Source organism: Numenius arquata, chromosome 12 (assembly GCF_964106895.1).
Source record: "Numenius arquata chromosome 12, bNumArq3.hap1.1, whole genome shotgun sequence".
Taxonomy (NCBI): Eukaryota; Metazoa; Chordata; class Aves; order Charadriiformes; family Scolopacidae; genus Numenius; species Numenius arquata.
In genome coordinates this window covers 3,677,370-3,697,530 of record NC_133587.1, presented here as the reverse complement: position 1 = coordinate 3,697,530, position 20,161 = coordinate 3,677,370, and the positions used below count along the sequence as shown (strand labels likewise).

General features: G+C 51.6%; 2 protein-coding genes across 2 annotated transcripts in view; both read left to right on the top strand.

The window, feature by feature from the left end:
- LOC141470835 (peroxidasin homolog) overlaps window positions 1-9,248 on the top strand; it is a 47,353-nt gene extending 38,105 nt beyond the window's left edge. The window contains exons 15-23 of the mRNA XM_074157107.1: window positions 601-709; window positions 1,479-1,636; window positions 2,873-4,376; window positions 4,841-4,975; window positions 5,604-5,812; window positions 6,470-6,584; window positions 6,938-7,031; window positions 7,371-7,488; window positions 8,786-9,248. Of these exons, the coding sequence (XP_074013208.1) occupies window positions 601-709; window positions 1,479-1,636; window positions 2,873-4,376; window positions 4,841-4,975; window positions 5,604-5,812; window positions 6,470-6,584; window positions 6,938-7,031; window positions 7,371-7,466 (2,420 nt within the window). The 3' untranslated portion in view covers window positions 7,467-7,488; window positions 8,786-9,248. The remainder of the gene's footprint in view (window positions 1-600; window positions 710-1,478; window positions 1,637-2,872; window positions 4,377-4,840; window positions 4,976-5,603; window positions 5,813-6,469; window positions 6,585-6,937; window positions 7,032-7,370; window positions 7,489-8,785) is intronic.
- Window positions 9,249-12,624: 3,376 nt separating this feature from the next.
- Window positions 12,625-19,794, top strand: SRMS (src-related kinase lacking C-terminal regulatory tyrosine and N-terminal myristylation sites). Its single transcript, XM_074156970.1, has 8 exons — window positions 12,625-12,980; window positions 14,957-15,078; window positions 15,936-16,102; window positions 17,031-17,169; window positions 17,583-17,741; window positions 18,716-18,897; window positions 19,072-19,228; window positions 19,601-19,794. Exons 1-8 carry the CDS (start codon window positions 12,625-12,627, stop codon window positions 19,792-19,794), a joined length of 1,476 nt encoding a protein of 491 aa, XP_074013071.1.
- Window positions 19,795-20,161: the final 367 nt, after the last annotated feature.

Sequence of the window (20,161 nt, the reverse complement as noted above, 5' to 3'; positions counted from 1 at the left end):
TCAGCTGTGACAAAGACCCTGGCTTAAAAAATACATTCTGTAATAATTTTTAAGAATTCATGTGGTTACTTCTGAAGATATTCAAACAACAGCTTTATTTTTTGTTTTAAAATGACGTATCTGATGTGTTAGTGCTAAAGTTGAACTGAATTAGAAGTGTTCCACAAATGGAAAATTCATGTATGAAAATCACATTCAAATGAATGTCATGAATTTTAGAAGTTTCTTTTGTGGGAAATAAACACATGATTTTGATTTAACCCGCTATGATTTTTATATTTTCTTTTTCCAGTTTAACCACCAACCAAAACAGGCATTTATTTGCAAAGCTGTACAGGAGCAAACTCTGAATATGTATGCTATAGGCATCTCCTGAAAAAGTCACCTTCTTTTTCAGGCACTTAATTTCTTCTTCAGAGTATCTATTAAAAATAAAAAATAAAAATTATTGATGTTTATGTTGCAAATGGAAACGGCTTTTGACCTGCAGTGGAGTTACTCTGGGGCTTCTACTGGTGCACAGATTCCTTTGAGCTTGGAAGACAAATTAATATCAAAGTAAATTTATCATTTTTTGTCCTTTCTTTCTGCTTTGGAAAGCCACGGATGTCGGTCGGAGCGGTGACACGTTTGTAGCCACGTCGCTGCGGGAAGCCATCAGCAGCGTGGACCACGCCATCAATTCAACACGCACCGAGCTGTTCAGCAAGTAAGTGTGAAACGCTGTGATCTGAGACTTCAAGCAGAAAAGAGATAAAAAAAAAAAAAAAAAAGACAATGAAGCTTCCTCAAATCTCATTTTATCGTTGACAACCCGCAAATGAAAACTACAGTATTGTTTTGGGTATTGGAGGTTGAAGCTGCACCGTGTAGATGTGAGGATGTGATAGAGCTTCATAACAGGCATTTGGGATTCTGGAAAAATCTGATACACAAATATCACCTCTTATTGTCACTTATATCTGCAGCGTACATTTTGTCAGCTGGAGCTGGCTCCAGAGACAGGGCATAGAAAAGAAAATAATCAGCATAGTCATTTTATAAATGCAGCTGACTTCGTGTAGGGTGAACAGAACTAATAATACAATAATTCTAATGATTTTCTCAATGAAAAATGACTTCCCGAGTGAATGGTAATTCCCTCCAATTCCACCCCAATATATGTTTTTATTGAAAAGGAAGACAGTTTGTATTAAGCCTAAAACCTCTGGGTTTCAGCTGTTGAAAAGTGAAAAACAAATTACTATAGCAGAAGAAAACAGATGCTGAGGAAATTAAATATGTGTGTTGTGCTGGGGAAAAATATCCTTTCTTTAATCATCTGCAATATTCAGGCAAGTCACTTTGTTCTTATGCGCTAATTTTGGGGGTCGAGCACCAGACCAGGCTCAGAGCCTGACTCCTGCTGCCTGTGGAGGCTCATTGCCCTGAACAGTCGATTTTAATGCTCCTGCATCGCTTCTAACTCCTCGAAACAGACGCCCCAAGACGCCCAATGACCTGCTGGCTCTTTTCCGTTACCCCCGGGACCCCTACACCCTTGAAACAGCCAGGGCTGGTGAGATCTTTGAGAGGACCTTGCAGCTGATTCAGGAACACGTGCAGCAGGGTCTGATCGTGGATATGAACGTCACAGGTAGGAGAGATTTTATTTCTCTTCTTCACTTTGTGTGCAGGAATAAATTAAAGCAACAATGTGTAGGTACCCAGAAAGTTTAAAAGTGCAGTTTTGGGTCTGTCTAGAAATGTGGTGTCTGTGTTGCAATGCTCTCTTCCATCTCATGGGTTTCATAACAGCCTGAGGTCTTGGGGTTACCCGGTACTCAGGAAAATGATTCATTTTCCCGTTTTGCGAGAGATTTCTTGACTGGCTGTGAACGCCCTAATCTTTAAAAATATTTAGCCATTCAACTCAGAAAGGAGTACCTTCGTGGATCTGAGGCTCAGTCCCTCAGCATCATGGTCAGAGATGTTTCCAGCCCTCCAGAGAATAATACTGAAAACCGTGGAGTGTTTGGGTGCTGTAACAGGAAGGGGAACATCACTCCTGACTTTCTCCTCCGTCTCTCTACTACTTTGACCTCTTTGCTACAAATCCAGATGGGTTCCAGCCACTCAGCTTCTTTTTATTGAGGCAGGATAGCGAGCAATAAAGCAATGTAATGCCAAAAATACCTAGTGAGGTCCAAGCTGGACAACAAACCTTGCTAGCTGAGACTTCCTTTCTATACAACAGACATTCCTGCGTGTTTCTACCTATACATGTGAGTCATCATGGAGCAGGCATGTACGTTTGGGGCCCGTAAATATTTTTGCCTGCCTGGATGTATTCCTGGCTGTGAGGACTCTCTCTCCAGGCTGCAGGTCTCGTCTGGGCTGGTCGGGCTCCCAGCCTTTCCTCCTCCTCGCCCTGCCAGCATCTGCACAGCCCAGCATTATTCAGCGCTCTTGCATGGCGCAGCGCCCAGGCAGTCACCCACAGCTTCCCTGCTGCTCGTCACGTAGGGTTTGGGTGGTCAATGGTGCTCCAGGTGGCAGGAATAACCCAGAGAGATGTAAAATAAACCCAGGGTGGAGACCAAGGCCACCCCACAGTTTGGTCTGCCAGTCATAACATTTCTGGTTTCCACCTCCGTGCAGTTTATACAGAACTTTTTTCCCCTTCTTTTCTTCTCTGTGGGCCTAGTACAATGCCAGGCTTCATTTATTCCATCAAATCCATAGCAACACCACAACCAGAGACCTGGCCTTCTCGTGCCCACCCTGACAGCCCCAGCAGTGGGTTTCACACAGAGCCCTGACACGGGGTGGTGGGAACCAGATGGCTTCAGCGGCCGTGGTCTGACCTGGTGCTTTGCCTTCTCCTTGGCAGGCTATCGGTACAACGACTTGGTGTCCCCTCACTACCTGAACATGATTGCCAACCTGTCGGGCTGCTCTGCCCACCGCCGCACGCCGAACTGCTCGGATATCTGCTTCCACAAGAAGTACAGGACCCACGATGGCTCTTGCAACAACCTCCAGCACCCGATGTGGGGTGCGTCGCTCACAGCCTTCCAGAGGCTCCTCAAACCCGCCTACCAGAACGGATTTAACCTTCCCCGGGGTTTTTCCTTGGCAGAAGATGCCAGGGACCTGCCCCTTCCTCTACCCCGCCTCGTCTCCACTGCCATGGTTGGGACTGAGACCATCACCCCCGATGACCAGTTCACGCACATGCTCATGCAGTGGGGCCAGTTTCTGGACCACGACATGGACCAGACGGTGGCAGCCATTAGCATGTCCCGCTTCTCAGATGGAGCACCCTGCAGCGAGGTGTGCAGCAACGACCCGCCGTGCTTCTCCGTCATGGTCCCCGCCAACGACCCCCGTGTGAGGAACGGGCGCTGCATGTTCTTCGTCCGCTCGAGCCCCGTGTGTGGCAGCGGGATGACCTCCCTGCTGATGAACTCCGTCTACGCCAGGGAGCAGATCAACCACTTGACATCTTACATTGATGCCTCCAACGTTTATGGCAGCACAGAGCAGGAATCACGGGAGCTGCGGGATCTGAGCAGCCAAAACGGGCTCCTGAAGCAAGGGCAAGTTGTGCCGAGCTCGGGGAAGCATCTCCTTCCCTTTGCTGTAGGGCCACCTACTGAGTGCATGAGAGATGAGAATGAGAGCCCCGTGCCGTGCTTCCTGGCCGGAGACCACCGTGCCAATGAGCAGCTGGGTCTCACGGCCATGCACACGCTTTGGTTCCGGGAGCACAACCGCATTGCCACCAAGCTGTCAGCCCTCAATCCCCACTGGGATGGAGACCTCCTGTATCACGAGGCGCGGAAGATTGTGGGTGCCCAGATGCAGCACATCACCTATGCCCAGTGGCTCCCCAAGGTCCTCGGGGAAGCTGGGATGAAGATGCTGGGTGAGTACAAAGGCTACAACCCCAACATCAATGCGGGGATTCTCAACGCCTTTGCCACTGCTGCCTTCCGCTTCGGGCACACCTTGATCAACCCCATCCTGTACCGGCTGAACGAAACCTTCCAGCCCATCCGCCAAGGCCACATCCCCCTGCACAAAGCCTTCTTCTCCCCTTTCAGGATCACCCAGGAGGGTGGGATCGACCCCCTCCTCCGCGGGCTGTTTGGGGTTCCTGGGAAAATGCGGGTCCCCTCTGAACTCCTCAACATGGAGCTGACGGAGAAACTCTTCTCCATGGCACACTCTGTCTCACTGGACTTGGCTGCTATCAACATCCAGAGAGGGCGAGACCATGGCATCCCACCTTACAACGACTTCAGGGTCTTCTGCAACCTCTCATCTGCACAGGAGTTTGAGGACCTCAGAAACGAGATAAAGAACTTGGAGATCAGGGAAAAGCTCAGGAGGTACTGTAGCCTGGACTTGGAGGCAGCAAAATGACTGGAGATCAGTCAGTGAGATGTTTCTGCTCCTCCCAGGACACCCATCAGATAACCTTCCCAGATACTTCTTCTGATGTTAAGATAGGGTAATAGCTGTGGTTTAAGAACGGGGTAAGACAAATGAGGTGTCTCCAAGTGATCAGTCTGGTTCTGAGTGGAATGTCATCAGGCACTGCTGTGGTGTAGTCTGGGAGCAGGTTGAGCCTCGGGGCTATTTTCCAGTGAGACTAAACTGCACCCTATCTGCACTGGCTGCCTCTTTGCAGGGCAAGCCTTTATCCCATTGTCTTATAGATAAGACCATTATAAATATTGTCCAGATGAGTTCCTTGCATACAAATTCCTACGATGTGATCAGATTTATTTTATCTCCACTCTTGATAGTCAGTTAAATTTTGTTTTTTTTATTATTACCTCTCATCTTGCAGTTTATATGGAACTACTAAAAATATTGACCTGTTCCCAGCACTGATGGTGGAGGATCTTGTCCCTGGCACCAGAGTTGGACCAACACTGATGTGCCTGTTAACGACGCAGTTCAGAAGACTGAGGGATGGAGACAGGTATTATCATCGGAGTCAATCCAAAGTCACCAGTATTCTGTTTGGGGGGATTTTTTCCCTATGAGCAGGAAGAGAACTTGTAATTTTTTATTATTTCTTGTCTTACGATAGGAGGTCTCCCCTGTCCAGTGCATTTGCGAAAGGACTCGTCGCAATTACTGTCAGTGTGTCCTTTTCTGATATAAAGATTCTCGTTTCACTGCAGGACATTGAGGATGTGCCCAATGTCTCCTGAAAATGCTAGAAAATGTCTGCAGGACCTTCCTTCTCATTCCTATTTGCTACTTGTGTGAATAATACCCATCTTTGCCTGATGATATACTTAGGGCAGGAGCATTGTTCACCCGTGTCCCAACCTGCTTCAGCAGAGCTGTCTGAGTCCTGGGATTCCCCTGCCAGCGGCTGTACCTGCAGGTGGTGGCACCTTGCAGCTCTGACCAGCCGCTCCTGGGGATCCATGGGTTCAGAAAAGGGCAGTCTGTGTTCGCCTGACACCAGAATAAAAGCTCCTTTTGAGGGGTGTGGGTGCTGCCACACAGATGTAGGGGAAATCGTCTCCCTCTCCCAGCCTCAGTCCCCGTCCTCCTCCCCTACTCCTGACTCATGCCGTGATTACAACCCACTGCAGATTTTGGTATGAGAATCCCGGAGTCTTCACGCCGGCGCAGCTGACTCAGATCAGACAGACGTCCCTTGCTCGTGTCATCTGTGACAACAGTGACCACATCCAGCAGCTCCAGAAAGATGTCTTCCTGGTGGCATCATACCCACAGGGCATGGTTGGCTGTGAGGAGATTCCCACGGTGGACCTCCGTTTGTGGCAAGACTGTTGTGAGGGTAAGGAATGAGGCTGCTCCACCACCGACCAACGTGGGGATGGCTCTGGGTGGCATTTGTCACATGTCACCAGCTTATAGGCAATACCAGGAGCTGGTTTCATGGTACACTGAACTGTGTGTCAGCAAATGGATGCATCCAGGAGTCCAACTGCCTGACGACTTCAGGGCTGACCAAAAGTTAAAGCAGATTTTGAAGGGCATTGTCCAAACCCCTCTTAAACACTGACAGTTATGGGGCATCGACCACCTTTTGAGGAAGCCCGTGAGCTTCATTGAATCTGGCCAAAGGTCCACCTAGCTGAGGGCTTCTGTCTCTGGCAGCAGCCAATAGCTCATGCTGGACCAGGACGTAGGCATGGTGATCCCCACCACGTATCACTTTACAGATTCAGTTTGGAGTCTGTAAAACTCTGCCATTAAACCACAGGTTGTCCCGTTGTGCTATATTCTGGCTACAGTTGTCCAGCTAAGACGTGGGAATCCATGCATGACGCATGCCCTGTTACACACCTTTGTTGCCTCCTCCTCTCCCGCACGAGAGATGTGTCGAGGGTGGATGGTGAAGGAGGGCAAGCGCTGCCTTGTGTTGCCTTCAATCCCCATGGTTCTGCTTCAAACACAAATGATCACCACAGACTTTCCCTTCCTTCCCAAGACTGCCAGACACGCGGACAATTGAGGGCTCTTTCTCAGCGGTTCCGAAGCAAGAGGTCTCCTGGCTTCAGCTACCCAGAAGAAAACCCTGCCAAGCATAAGCCTGCCTTCCCCAGGTGTAGTATCACCACTTCTTTTACCTCCATTTGATGAAGCATAAGAAAAGGTTTTAATAACTCAGTCCATTCAGGCCTTTGAAATGGGCATTCTGCAGAGGTCAGGAGCGTTTCCATAGATAGATGCTGAGCTTGGTCAAAGTCCTCGAAGACTTTAGTGCAGAGCCTGACTGGTATTTAAATATCTGGGCTGGATGGCTGTTTAGTTGGCATCTCTTGGCAGGTGAATTTGGGAGTTGGGCCCTTCTGTTTGGTGCTTACTTGGAGGCTGAGATTGGAGAAGGCAGAATGATTCTCTCATCCAGGGAGCTTCCCTTTGCGTAATCCTTTTCACTTCTTATCCCTCACCCCAGAAATGAGGTGCCTTCTCCAAGCCCTTCCACCAGAGAGAATCTCGAGTCCCTTGTGGCTGAACTGGAGAAGACAGTTGCTTCCCTACGGAAACAGGTAAAACTTCATGCCCCAACTCCGTGGAATCACCCCAGGAGCAGGATTTAGCTATGTGCTATGGGCAGCCTCTGTGACTTCTGTGCCCTCCAGAGCCAAGGGCAACCATCTGATCGGAGGGAAGTAGTGGCAGGTAGAGAAGAAGCAGAGTAGGGAGAGGAGAGATGAAGCTGAGCTCTGTGAGCTCGAACCTCTATAACTGCAGGGAAAAACACGAGTCTGAGCCTCAACGGAGGTAACTTGAGGTGGTGCTTTCTTCTTGTATTTGGGACAGGTTAGAGATTATCTGTGCAAGGGTGCAGGCTCCTCTTAGAGCTGCTGCTTTCTTGTCCCCACCAGGTGAATGCACTGGAGAGCCAGCTGAGGTGGCACCACAGGAACACCAGCACGCACGGACAGGGGAAGAAGACTGGAGACAAATGGAGAAAAAGATGACCACGTTGCCAGTTTGTATTAGGTCAGTGTGTTTCTTCTGGGCTGGGGTCCGAGAGGTGGATCAATGTGGTGCTGCTAAGCCTATGGTGGGACACATGAGCAGTTCACATGCAGAAAAGACTGTTGCAGAAAGAACTGAAGCAATCTGGTGATGATGGGACAAGAGGTGATAGGCTTAAACGCAGCAGGTGAGACACTCGTTCCTACCAGTAATGATCAGTGACTCACTGGAATGGGTTGTCTGGGAACGTTATGGCGTATCCATTCCTGGAGGTCTTTTAAGAACTGGTTTGGCAAAGATGGGGAAAGACGTAAGTATAGGATGGACGAGGTGGACTGGGTGAGGTTTCTCAGGCCTATTCTCCTTGGGAGTCCAGGTAGGTTTCTTCTAGCAACACCTAATATCCCAACCCCAAATCCAACAGCCCGCAAAGGGCCTTTGCAGGGAGAGATACCACAGAGCTCAGCGATGGAGTAGATGGACTGGTTCCTCCTCAGGACATCTGGGCAGATGGAGCAATCCGTCATTTGCCTACATATTGACAGAGACTTCCCCCTCGACAACTGAGTCACTGTGCACCTCTCTCCTGAAAGCGCCAGTCCTCTGTTTGCTCGGCTCCAGACGAGGGGGTGAGGATGTTCAGGCGCGTGTTTAAGGTCGCTGGCAGCACCGGGCCAGCCTGGAGACCTCTAGTCCCCTGTGTTTAGGGCCACGGAGAGCACGGGCTGAGCTTCCGTAGCCCACTTTCCGTGGAGATCCCTGCAGCCTTGAAAGAGAGGACGCACAACTTGCTGGCACCTGCCAGTCTGGAGGAGGTGTTTAATGTTTTTTACGCGTTGCAAATGATTACTGCAGGGACAGGAGCAGAAGAGTTACGCAGAAGCATTGCTCTGCCAGGCAGTCTGTACTAGAAGGAGCATCCTCTGGAAGGGAGATTACAGGAGAGGGCAAGCAGGAGCTGGTCTGTGCTGATCATCTCAGCAGAAAGCAGATGGGGAAGCCTGGAGACTGGCCACGCTGTTTTCCAGTCTGATTTGGTGTGTCGGTCCTTATAGATTTTCCAGTTGAACAGTGATTCTCCTCTAGAAATTTGACTTAAATCACAGTGTGATACACAAGCTGGCTTTTTCTTGTCATCATTTGCAGATCCCTGCAGAGCACTCTAGGGTTTACAGGGTCCCTGAAAAGCATTTCTGTGGTTTTAAAGGGCTGTTGCTAGTTTTGTGCTGCCCCAGACCTGCCAGGCACTGTACAAAGAGCTCGCTCTGCCTCCAGCTGCCTCCCATAGAGTTTTTCCCACTTTCCTCTGCCATTCCAGGTGCCCTGTGACCTGCACTCCTGCTCTCCACCAGCCAGCCCAACCCACTCCTACAGGGCTCAGAAACAGCAGCCACAAGACCCCACGATGCTCTGCCTCCCCTCACACCTCCTGTACCGCTCCCTGTCCCAGGACAGCTGTACTTCTGCCTGTATCGAACCCTCTGCACTGCCTGTCTCTGAGCCCCTCAGCCCCTGGTCCGTTCCCCTCCGGGGATGTGGAGACACCCAGCAGTCTGCCGAGATGCCGCTTCCTTCCGGGATCCCCAGGAAATGGAGAATAATCGGAGCTGCTTTCGTGCCACCGTTCCGCTCTCCTCCTCTTCCCACGCAATGCTGTCACCATCCACCACCCCTTGTCTGAAACGTCCCACGGGCACCCAACTGAAACAACTCCTTAAGAGGCAAACCCTTTCTCAAATGTACTGTGGTGCCAGGAAGCACCTGGAGAAATCTTTTTTTTTTAAAAAAAGAAAAGAATAAATAAATAAATAAATACGGAACCCAAAACACCCTCCTCCTCCCCCCTCCCCCCCCCCCACCATCTTATCATGCCAACAGAAAGAGCAAGAGGAACCTCAGGGCCCTGGCAACCGCTGTTTGGGCTGGGCTTGCCGTCCCTGCCAGCAGCATGGAGGTGAACCCAAGGCTTGGGGAAGTCTCCCGATTGTTTGGGTGCTTCGGGACGGGGTGCCAGACCCAGCAATGCCGAGATCAGCCGCTGTGCTTTGCCACGAGTGACCTACCGTTACGTGCCTGGTGCTCAAAAAACATTTTCCTCGTTCTCCAACTTTCTGCCCCTTTGGGGGGGATTAATTTGATTTGTGTTTCTCTTCCCTTTTTTTTTTTTTTTTTTTTTTTTTTCCCAAAAGGCTCTTTGCTGGAAGATGTATTTTGAGTGCAAATGTAACAGGACCTGGAACAGAACCTCAAATAATTAGATGTAATGGGCGCTCTCATTAGTGGAGGGGAGCTGCTGGTTTCTGTCAATTAGTGCGGGAGAACACGATGTGCAGTGTTTGACACGCGGATGAATGCAAAGTGCTGGTTGTGTTCGTTGCTCCCAGGTGCTCTGCAGCTAAACCAGGACCATGTAACCAGCTCTACGGAACAGCTCTTCTGGTTTTGTTGCTCTTTGAAGGTGCTTTTTAGTGGTGCTAGAACTAAAGTCCCTGTGTACCCACCACAGCCCCAAATCTGGGAGCAGAGTGGTTTTTAAGACATCCTTGTGAGCTGGGCACGGGGACTAAAGATAAAATACTTGATCCACCAGATATCTGTGCCTTCCTTCTATTTCTCACTGTTCCTGCATCCTCCCACCTTCCTTCCCACGCTGCAAGGACCAGAAACTTTTATGAACATGTGCTTTTTTCTTTTCTTCTTCTTTTTTTTTTTTATTTTTAGGTGTTTTATAGTACCAAAGGGATTCGAAGCAGCAGGGATGCTCCTGGAACTTAATAGGAAAATAAAAATTAAAAAAAAAAGATACTAGAAAAAGGTGGTGATTTATCAGCTATTTCCTGGTGTGGGACTCTGAGCTGTGCGTGCGTGTCCTGCGCAGACAGGGCTTTGCAGGGATGAGTGTGTGTTATGCATGTCTGGCAAGTTCAGCTCAGAGGCAGTATTTAGTCCTCAGGGATGTTTGTCATTTTGAAGTGCTCTTTCATTTAGGTGCAAATCAAGATCCAAAGCCTTGCGTGTTATAAATCAGCTGCACTTGTCTATCGCTTGTACCACTAGAGAACCTAATCTGGCAAAGGTCAATAAAGGTAAATCGGTCTCCAGTCTCCTTCTGCAAACCACGAGTTTGCCAAGTCCTCATTCAAAACAGTAAAGCATAAACGTTCGGTGCTCGATCTAATCAGATGATCTCCAAACGCAGAGCCAAGCAGCACATTTTCCTCCTGACAGAGCGTGACGTGAGGCACAGACATGTCAGAAGCGCTGCAGAGGGGATGTCCCTTCCCCACATGTTGCAATACCTTCATTGCTCCATCTCTTCCCCTCCCCATAGAATCATAGAATCGCAGAATGGTTTGGGTTGGAGGGGACCTTAAAGATCATGTGTTTCCAACCCCCCTTCCCTGGGCAGGGACACCTCCCACCAGACCATGTTGCTCAAAGCCCCATCCAACCTGGCCTTGAACACTTCCAGGGATGGGGCATTGGGAAAGATTGGGAAAAATACCCCGAGATATTACACATCCCCACGTGCCACCAAGAGCAAGGCTCTGTGCTGGGCAGGTGGGGGAAGATCTTGGGGGAATTACCCATATCTTCAGGTGTTGCTTTGGTAAGCAGGGAGCAGAATATTTTATTAAAGACTACCTTTTTTCCCAGTTCCCATCTGTAGCAATGTGTAGGGCACACTCACAGAGGGCTGTGCGGTCCTGCCCTCTGGAATCCCCTGGGCTTCTCCGCCTGGGAGAGAGTGAGGGAAGACCCTCAAACCCAGCTTTTGCAGGTTGTTTCGACATCGTGGGACGTGGCGAGCTCAGAGCTGTTGACCCAGGGATGGGTCCAGTTTGTTCTTCGTACACCATAGGGTTGGAGTCTGCAGCTTGGACTCCTAGAATTAATTTTCCATTTCCTTTTTTTTTTTTTTTTAAGTGACCTCTTTCAAAAATCCAACTGCACACCCAAAACGAGCTTACCCAGACCGATTACAGGCAGAGGAGGATTGAAATAATGGGCTCAAGGCCAGGAGTGGAGTTGCCAGGCACAAAACTCCCACTAATTGGATGGAACAGTTAAATGACAAAACCCAGGCAGGGGCTGGGGTGGGGGCTGGAGGTGGGGTTTCTCACCAGAGCAGCGACCTTCGGGCGGCTTGAAGCACACGTGCAACATGCGAGGTGGAAATCTCCATCTTTTGGCCGGTCCCTGTGGATGCTGGGGTTTGACAGGAGGGTTGTAATGTGTCTGTGTCTAAGTGTGACCAGGAGTGAGGGGCGTGGGGTGCTGACGGCAGCAGGAGCCGGGGGTTTTGTGCCAGGGCTCGGCTCTGGGTGCTACCTGGGGCTGATCCAGACCCTGCACCAGCCGAGGACCCCCTGATGCTGAGGGGGACCCGTCTCTGCTGGAGGCTGAGCCAGCATCAGGTCCTGGTGGATCTGGGAAGTGGATTCCCTAGAGATCCTCTGCAACGGGGAATTAGTGGGAGGAGGCAAACACTTTAGCGGGGTGACACTGGGAGGTCATTGCAGACCAAAAGGAAAAAGGATCTTGTGTTATAAACCCCACAAATATCCAAACCACTTCAGATCTCTTCTAAGGTTAGTTCCTTAATTCTGTTTTAACTCTCACACATTTGTGGATGCAGTTATTTTCCTATGGAAAAAAAACAACAAAACAAAACAAACAAAAAACCCTCCTACACAAGCGAGATCAAGACTATTAACTGGAGTCAGCCACTTGTCACAAGAGCTGCTTGAAGAACAGAGAGCTGTGTTTACCCGTGCTCCTGTAAGAAGCAGGAGAGCACACTTTAACATAATAATTAAAAAAAAAAAAAGGAAAAAAAAAAGCTATTCTCCTTCTTCGAGAGCGACGAGCCTGGCTCCAGCTGTGCCCGTCTCCCAGATGTGCCTGCGGGTCTGAGCGTGGGACTCCCGCCTGCAGACTCATCCCACCTGCAGACTCGTCCCACCAGATCAACCAGTTTCACTTTCAGAAATAGGAAGCTGGCCGGGAAGGGCTGGCGAGTGCCCAGACGCGCGCGAGGGACGCGGGACGGCGGCATGAGCTGCCCGGCCGGCGGCATGAGCCCGGGATCGTCCCTTCCTCTAGCCTCGAGGAGTGCGGTGGCATAGACCACCCCATCCACCGCATCCACCAGGGATGGAGCAGTTTGTCCGGAAGCGTTTGACCTTCCTGACCTCCTTCTGGAATAAACTCCGTCCCCGCTCCGTGCCGGAGAGCTGCTCGCTGGGGTATCTTGGTTCCGATTCCGTTTCGCTGCACTCGGAGCCCAACTCCATTTCCTTCATCCCCAAGTCCTCTCTCTTTATCGCTTTATACGCTTTCACAGCCCGGAGCGAGGAAGAACTGAGCGTAAGCGCAGGGGACAAACTGCGTGTCCTCAGAGAAGAAGGAGAGTATGTCTTAGCCCGGCGGCTGCTGGGGGAGCCGGCCATGGGCTACGTTCCTGCTGCCTACGTGGCCAACCTCAGCCAGGGCACCTCCACTCACCGGCCGTAAGTATCCTGTGCTCTGGACCTGTAGGGGGATGGAGGCTGGACCATGTCCCTGCCCAGGGAAAGGTAGCGCTCGCCCTCTGCTCCGGCGTGGAGCATAAGCTCCTCGTCCCCCGGCTTTTGCCACCAGCGGTGGTGGGACTGAGAGGGGACCTTCCTTCCCTGAGCATCCCCACTGTGAAGCTCCTGCAGCTCACAGCAGTGGGGTGGGGGCATTCAGCACATCCCATCTAGGGGATGCACTGGGGAACAGAGATGCTGGTCCCCCTTCCCAGGTGCATCACCCTTGCACGGGATGAGGTGGCTCATCCGGGCTGGGATGTGGTGCCATGGTGTACTCCGGTGCAGTTTGGGTGCTGAATAAACGGGCTCCTGCTTGTTCCAGCTCCTTTCCCTGCATGAAAGGGGAGGTGGGAGAGAGCTGGGGAAGCTTCTATCTGAGCCCTGCTGGCTCCAAAGAGCCCAGGAGTGTCGGGAAAAGCAGTTTGGATAGGACCTGCCAGGAAGCCCAGAGCTCTGTAGGGCCAAGCCAGTCCACTGCTGCTGTCCGGCTCCTGCTCATCTGGGGCTGGGGGTTCCCTCCCTCTCGGTGCCTCTTCCACCCGATGTGGAGCTCAGGTTGATGTCTCAGCCCTCGCTCAGCCGGGGAAAGCCCAGGCTCATCATTGCATAAGGCAGCCTGGTCCTGACACGCCGGGCAAAGCGCCCCAAGACACTGCTGTTCCCTCTGTGCCAGGCCCTGAGTCACAGCTGGCGATGGGGAACGCACGGATGGGATGGGTGTGATCGCCCTGCAGCCTCCCCCGGTGCTCGCCCTGCGCTGCCCGGGCATAGGGGAAACGGAAAGGAGCAGGGGGAGCCTGGAAAGGGACCCCGAAGTGCAGGGGCAGTGACTGGAGCTGGTGGGATGGGAGACACCCTCCCTACGTGTGCTCTGGAGAAAGGCGGGTCTGGTCTGGTTTGGACCGTGCTGGGACCACACCAGTGAGGACCATGGGCTCGCTGCTTTGGTCCCATGGCACAGAACAGTCGGGCAAGCTACAAGCGCAGCGTGGCAGCCAGGGCGAGCGGAGAGCATGCAGACTCTGCGGAGCCGCAGGTCGGAGCTGGGTGGTAATTTGTTCGGCTGTGTAACCCCATCACGTATAATTTCCTGCACGGCTTCTCAGACGCCGGCGATCCCAGCTAATGATGAAACCTTCGGCTTCTCGCCTCCCAGCTGTGTCAGGCTGGAGGAAGCAGCCCCGTGCTCCCCTGTGTCCTGCTGAATCGGGACCCAGCCGCCCAACCTGCCTTTTCTTGCTGGAGATTCGGTGATGAATCTCAGCATTGATCGGGCACAGAAGAGGGGTTTGGCTGGGTCTTCCCTCCTGGCTCGGTGCTGCTGAGGTCCCCTGTGTCTGGAGCAGCAAAGGGCAATTCCTGGAGATGTTTTCATTGATGAGATTTGCTCTGAGAGCTGGTTGTGTCCATGACCCGCAGGTCAAGAAGTGCAAAGCGATCCTGAGCTGTTGCCCTCATGGCAGGACACGTGGGTGCAACCGCACCAGAGCATCTTCTGCTCAGCACCAGGCTGTTGGTGCTTTATTCACTGCAGGCTGTCAGCCCACTGAGCCACGGGGTGAAACCCTCCTGATTTTGGGACAGAGCTGAGACCTGGCCAGCTCGACACAGCAGTGACCAGAGACTGCTAGAGGAAACGGTTTGCAGTCAGCAAAGCTGCGATAAAATGCAACGTGCCTGCAAAACCAATGGGGTGAAGCACCCCCTATGCAGGCTGGCCATGGTGTGTGCTGGAAGCCACGTTGGCAAGCTCTGAGCCCCTGGGCTGGCCACCGGGCCACTCGCTTGGTGGCTACCAGGGGCGAGCAGATGGTTGGAGGGAGCTGCTCGTGCTCAGAAGGTGCAGGAGCCCCTGGGATGGATGTGGAACCATCTGAACGCCATCTCTTAACCCCTCTGCTCTGCTCCCCCAGCTGGTACTTCAGCAAGATCAGCCGAAACGAAGCCGAGCAGCTCCTCCTCTCGCCTCCCAACCAGCACGGCTCCTTCCTCGTCCGGGACAGTGAGAGCAGCAAGGGCGAGTACTCTCTCTCAGGTAATTTTGTGGCAATTAGCCAGAGAAAATGAGCAGAGGGAAAGGAAGCAGGCTGTTCCTTAGGGGCAATTCCTGGCTTGGTCAGCACAGGGTGAAAAAGATGGGAATATGTTTAAAGCGTTTTATGGCATCAAGTGAATTGACTGCTTCCTAGAAGCAGGGGGAAAGCTAATAGATGCAGGTATGGATTGCCAAATTATGGAGGTAAAGGAAAGTACGTTGCTCCCGTCCAGGATATGAAAGCCATAAGCAATTCACAGTGGCTTAATGATGGTTTCGTGGCCCTAACTCCCAGGATTTCATTCCAACGGCTTTTGTCATATGAGGCTAGTCTAAAAATATGCAGCCACTCCAGGTTGCCAGGGCCTGGGCTGCTCCCACGTACAGAAATCAGAATTCAGGGAGTTTCGGACCAGGCAGCGCCGTTACGACCTGGTCCGATCCACGTAATATCAATCCTGAGACATTCACGGCGAACCGCGCATCCCACCCATTGTCCCCCCGGGATGCAGCCTGTGGGAGCTCCAGCTGCCCCTGGTTTATCCACCTCCAGCAGCCACCAACTCTGCCACTCTCCAAGCAGTTCGTTTGTGTGGGGAATTATCCCTGCTAATAAAGCATCATCTCCCCGGTCCAAAGGAGCCACACAAGGCCAGGAGTCTTCTGAGCCAGGGGGTGGGAGCAAACGGGGTGATGGGGAGGGGGTATGTAATACCCCAGGGGGGAGTTGGGGTGCTTTAGGGGGAATTAATAGACCCCGTGCCTGGAAAGGAGAGAGGGTGAGAATCAGCAGGGAGGTGGGAAGGAGCCGGCGATGGCATGAGCTAAGCTTTCCCCCTCCTGCGCTTCCCCCACAGTTCGCAACCACACGAAGGTCAGCCACTTCCGAATCTGCAAGAGCCCTGGGGGCAGCCTCTACATCCAGAAGGGACATCCCTTCCCGGACATGGAGGAGCTCCTGGCCTTCTACACCAAGCACTGGAAGGTCATCCAGAGCCCCTTGCTGCAGCCCTGCAGCCCCGCGGTGCGTACGCCAACAGCGCGGCTCAGCCGAGCTCCCAAAGATGGCCAGGATGAAAAAAGGAAAGAGAAATTAGGGGAAAAATAGAAATAATTAGTCTATCCATTTGGGATTTGAGCTTTATTAAACTAAATTTAAAATACAGCATTATTATAGCTGCCAGCATCACCTCTTATTAACCACGTTAAGGCCAGGCATGGAATTTATATATATTTTTTACCAGCCAAAATGCATAGGCTTTTCTGAAATGTCTTCTCCATCTCAAAGACTAGAAACCATGTTGTTACAAATCCCTGCGATACCGAATCTGGAAATACTTGCGCTTTCAATTTTTTTTTTTCCTAGACCATGTTGCTTTTATATAGTTGACATGCCAATTAGTGTGGCACCCATAAATCCAATTAGAGTATTAATCCCAAATTGCCGACTCATTTCCTGATTAGAACTCCATTCACCAATTATGCCTTAGAAATAACAATTAAACATGTGAATAATTCGAGAGTGAAATTAAAAGGTGTAGGATAAAAGAAATGCTTAATGAGCTGAAGTCTAAATCAGCCATAATACGCAATAATATTCATTTACCCATTTCTATTTATTGGTGGAAATGGAGAAAAGCCACCTTTGAGGTCTGATGAGGAGGGAATTATGACTTGAATTCCTGATATTTCATGTAGTCTCCAAAAATCTCCCCCCTTGCACACGTTGGCTCCCAGCAGGGGATGCCCCACATGCTTTGTGCCCCCAACAAACATTTGGCAGAGGGGAAAGCAATGCCCAGGCTGCAGCCCCAGTGGAACGTTGGTGGTGGAGCACCGTGTCCTGTTCACGCCTCTGTGGCCACCAGGCCTTGAAGGGCACCAAGAGCTGGTGCAGGCTCCACCAGCAGGTCCTACCTGGCTGGTCCAAGTATACAATGCCCATTTCACAGACCCCACCTGAGAGGGACGGCTGGGAGCGCCCGCGCTGGGAGTTCACCCTGCGGAGGAAGCTGGGAGAGGGCTACTTCGGAGAGGTGTGGGAAGGACTGTGGAGGAACACGGTGCCAGTGGCCATCAAGATCATAAAAGGTAGGTGCAGGAGCAGATGCTAACAGTGGCCGACTGGGTCTCTTGTTCACTGCCACATCATTCAGCCCCTTTTGCTTCTGAGTCCTCTCAGTCATTGTGTCTGTCCTATCAAGCAAACTGTGGTAGGACCTGGCAAGTAGCCACTGAACTACTTCTATAGCCCTGAGCTTGGACTTCACCTTTATAAAATGGCTCTTTCCAATGAGTTTGTGACAAGTCAAGTCCTGATGGAAAACAGGGTCCAAAGCCCCATGGAAAACATCTCTTGGGTATCTGGATCTGAGATAACGAGGTATGCAGACAGGAACTTCGAGAGCAGGAGTGGCTTGTGAGGAGGAAAATGGTCCTCATGCCAGTTGGAGGTGCTGAGTGAGAAAGTAGCTCACAACGGTCATGTTGTCTTTCTCCCCTAGCTGACATGAAAGCAGAAGACTTCACCAAGGAGATTCAGAACCTGAAGCGCCTGAGGCATGAGAAGCTGATCCAGCTCCATGCTGTCTGCTCACTAGATGAGCCCGTGTATATCATCACTGAACTCATGCGGAAAGGCAACCTCCACAGCTACCTCAACAGTGAGTACCGGAGCTCGCACCGCGGGGAGTGGGCTCCTGGGGCAGCAGTGCTCTGCAGATGCTTTCCATGCCCTGGAATGGCCCTACAAACCCAAGTGAGGACCCTAAGAGAAAGAAAGCCTGGTTTCCATCCCACTTAGATGAGTTGTAATGCAGAGAAATCCATGGGCTTTTGGTGGAGATGCTCTTGGGTGAATCCGAGACCCAAAGACAGTCTGGTGTGATCCTTTTTGTGTCCATATGGGTTGAGTCCATTTCAGTCCCTGTGAGCCCAGCTGTGCTGATAGAGACCTTCATCCCTCCTTCTTCACCCTCCTGTGGGCTGCCAGGTGGAGAGAAACCCCTCTCCTGTGTTTAGGCAGCTCTACCTTCAATAGGAATGAAATGACCGAACCTCTCCCTGGGTCCAGCAGCATAGTTTTGTTCACCTGCAGAGCTGGTAACAGAGCATGGTCACTCATCACCTGGCCAGCAGTTTATTTTTCTTGGCCTTTCTTTTCCTGACTCAGTAATCAGTCTTGAAGGGAAACAAGACAAACAGCTCCCACCAAGACCTGTTTTTCTACTGGGTGCACCCCCCTCCTCCCCTCCACTGACCTCATTTTTGGCTGTGCCTCCAGCAGCATTTGGTGCCTGAGGAGCTGGAGCTTGCAGGCAGGACAGGTTGAGAGGCCTGGCTAGAGATTTGCATGGCAGAAGGTCACCTTTAGCTTTGAACAAGCTGTGGATGTCTGTGTCCTCATTGCAGCACAAGGCGCTCTTCAGAGCTCACCCCAGACCCATTTCTGAGGAGCCCATGGCTGTGCTGCACTTCCCATGTGGCACAACCAGGATAGTTAGGCAGGACCTCCAGTTCAAGGTTTTACATGTTCCCTGGGTCCCATGTTGTCAGCACAGGATTTCCTTCCAAACCAGGACACCCAAAATAGATGTTTCTAGACTGCACCCAATGCTTGGATCATCTGGGTTAACAGGTCCTGAAGGGAAGTCCCTGGGCACCTCCCACCTGCTCAACATTGCCTGCCAAGTGGCAGATGGGATGAGGTACCTAGAGGAGAAGCACATTGTCCACCGGGATCTTGCAGCCAGAAACATCCTAGTGGGAGAGGAACTCACCTGCAAAATCGCCGATTTTGGACTTGCCCGGCTCCTCAAGGTTGGTCAGCAGGATGCTGTGGTCTCTCCCATCACCCCAGGCCACCAAGCTGCTGCATGCTGCAGCCGTTCCCTCGTCATTCCCTTTCCCAGCCCGCAGCCCCAGCAAAGACCCAAAAGCAGCTGCTGTGTTCATCATACCATCCCTCATGACCCATCTCCCATTGCTTTTCAGGATGACATTTATTCTACCAGCAGCAGCACCAAAATCCCTGTGAAGTGGACAGCCCCGGAGGCAGCCAACTACCGCACCTACTCCCTCAAGTCCGATGTCTGGTCCTATGGGATTCTGCTCTACGAAGTCTTCACGTATGGACAGATCCCGTATGAAGGTAGGGGATGCATCCAGTGCTGCTCCATCCACATGCTGGGCAGCTCGCCCATGGTCCCCAAAAGCCAACATATCATTAGTTATTATATTGTCCCTTCCACAAGGGCTGTGGAAGCAGCTCCTAGAGCACGAGCAAGTTATTGTCCACTTTGGGGATTACTGAGAGGGGTTTTCAGTGCTTGCAGTGAAAGGAGCTGGGGGCAGGAAGGTGGTACAAGCTTGATTATCTCCCACAGCATCTCCTCTACCAACCTCGTGGCAGAGAGACACCAGTTCACAGCAGCACCAGTTGACTTCTTGGCCCATTGCAGATGTACCTTCAGGGCATTCTTTGGGGACATTAGATTGAGGGGCATCTTCTCCTTCCTTGCAGGAATGACAAACCAAGAAACCGTACGGCAAATCACCAGGGGCTACCGCCTTCCCCGGCCCAGCTCCTGTCCTCCTGAGATCTACAGCATCATGCTGGAGTGCTGGAGCGGCAACACGGAGGAGCGTCCTACCTTCCTGGCCCTGCGGGAGAAGCTGGGCTTCATCTACAGACGGCTGCTCAGCTCCCTCTCCTGAGGAACCCCCCTTCCCACTGTCCTTCCTGCACAAGCCCCTCCAGGCCAGCTTTTGCCGAGAGGCTCCTTCCTCCTGGATTGCCCTCTGACAGGGCTCCACGGAAAGAACATCCCCCCAGAAAACAGCCTGTGGCCCCGCTTGGTCAGGATGCAGGGAGGTGGCCAAGGAAAAAGGCAACCAGTCATGGAGAACTCGGTGCCAGTACTTGGCAGTGTAGCAGCCTGGAAAAGCCCCGTGGTAGTGAAGGCATCACCCAGAGTTTACATCTTCATTCAGCCAGTAGGGTGGGAGGTCCCTGCCGCTCCCCACACCAACGTGAAGGTTTCTAGTTTGTGTTCAGTTGTGGCTCAGCTTGATTTTTCTTGTA

Excerpts from the sequence above, each read along its gene's own strand:
- SRMS (XM_074156970.1), top strand. The coding sequence starts at position 12,625 with ATGGAGCAGTTTGTCCGGAAGCGTTTGACCTTCCTGACCTCCTTCTGG. Across the intron at positions 12,981-14,956 it reads GGCACCTCCACTCACCGGCC|CTGGTACTTCAGCAAGATCA; the intron begins GTAAGTATCCTG and ends CTGCTCCCCCAG. Across the intron at positions 17,170-17,582 it reads GGCCATCAAGATCATAAAAG|CTGACATGAAAGCAGAAGAC; the intron begins GTAGGTGCAGGA and ends TTTCTCCCCTAG.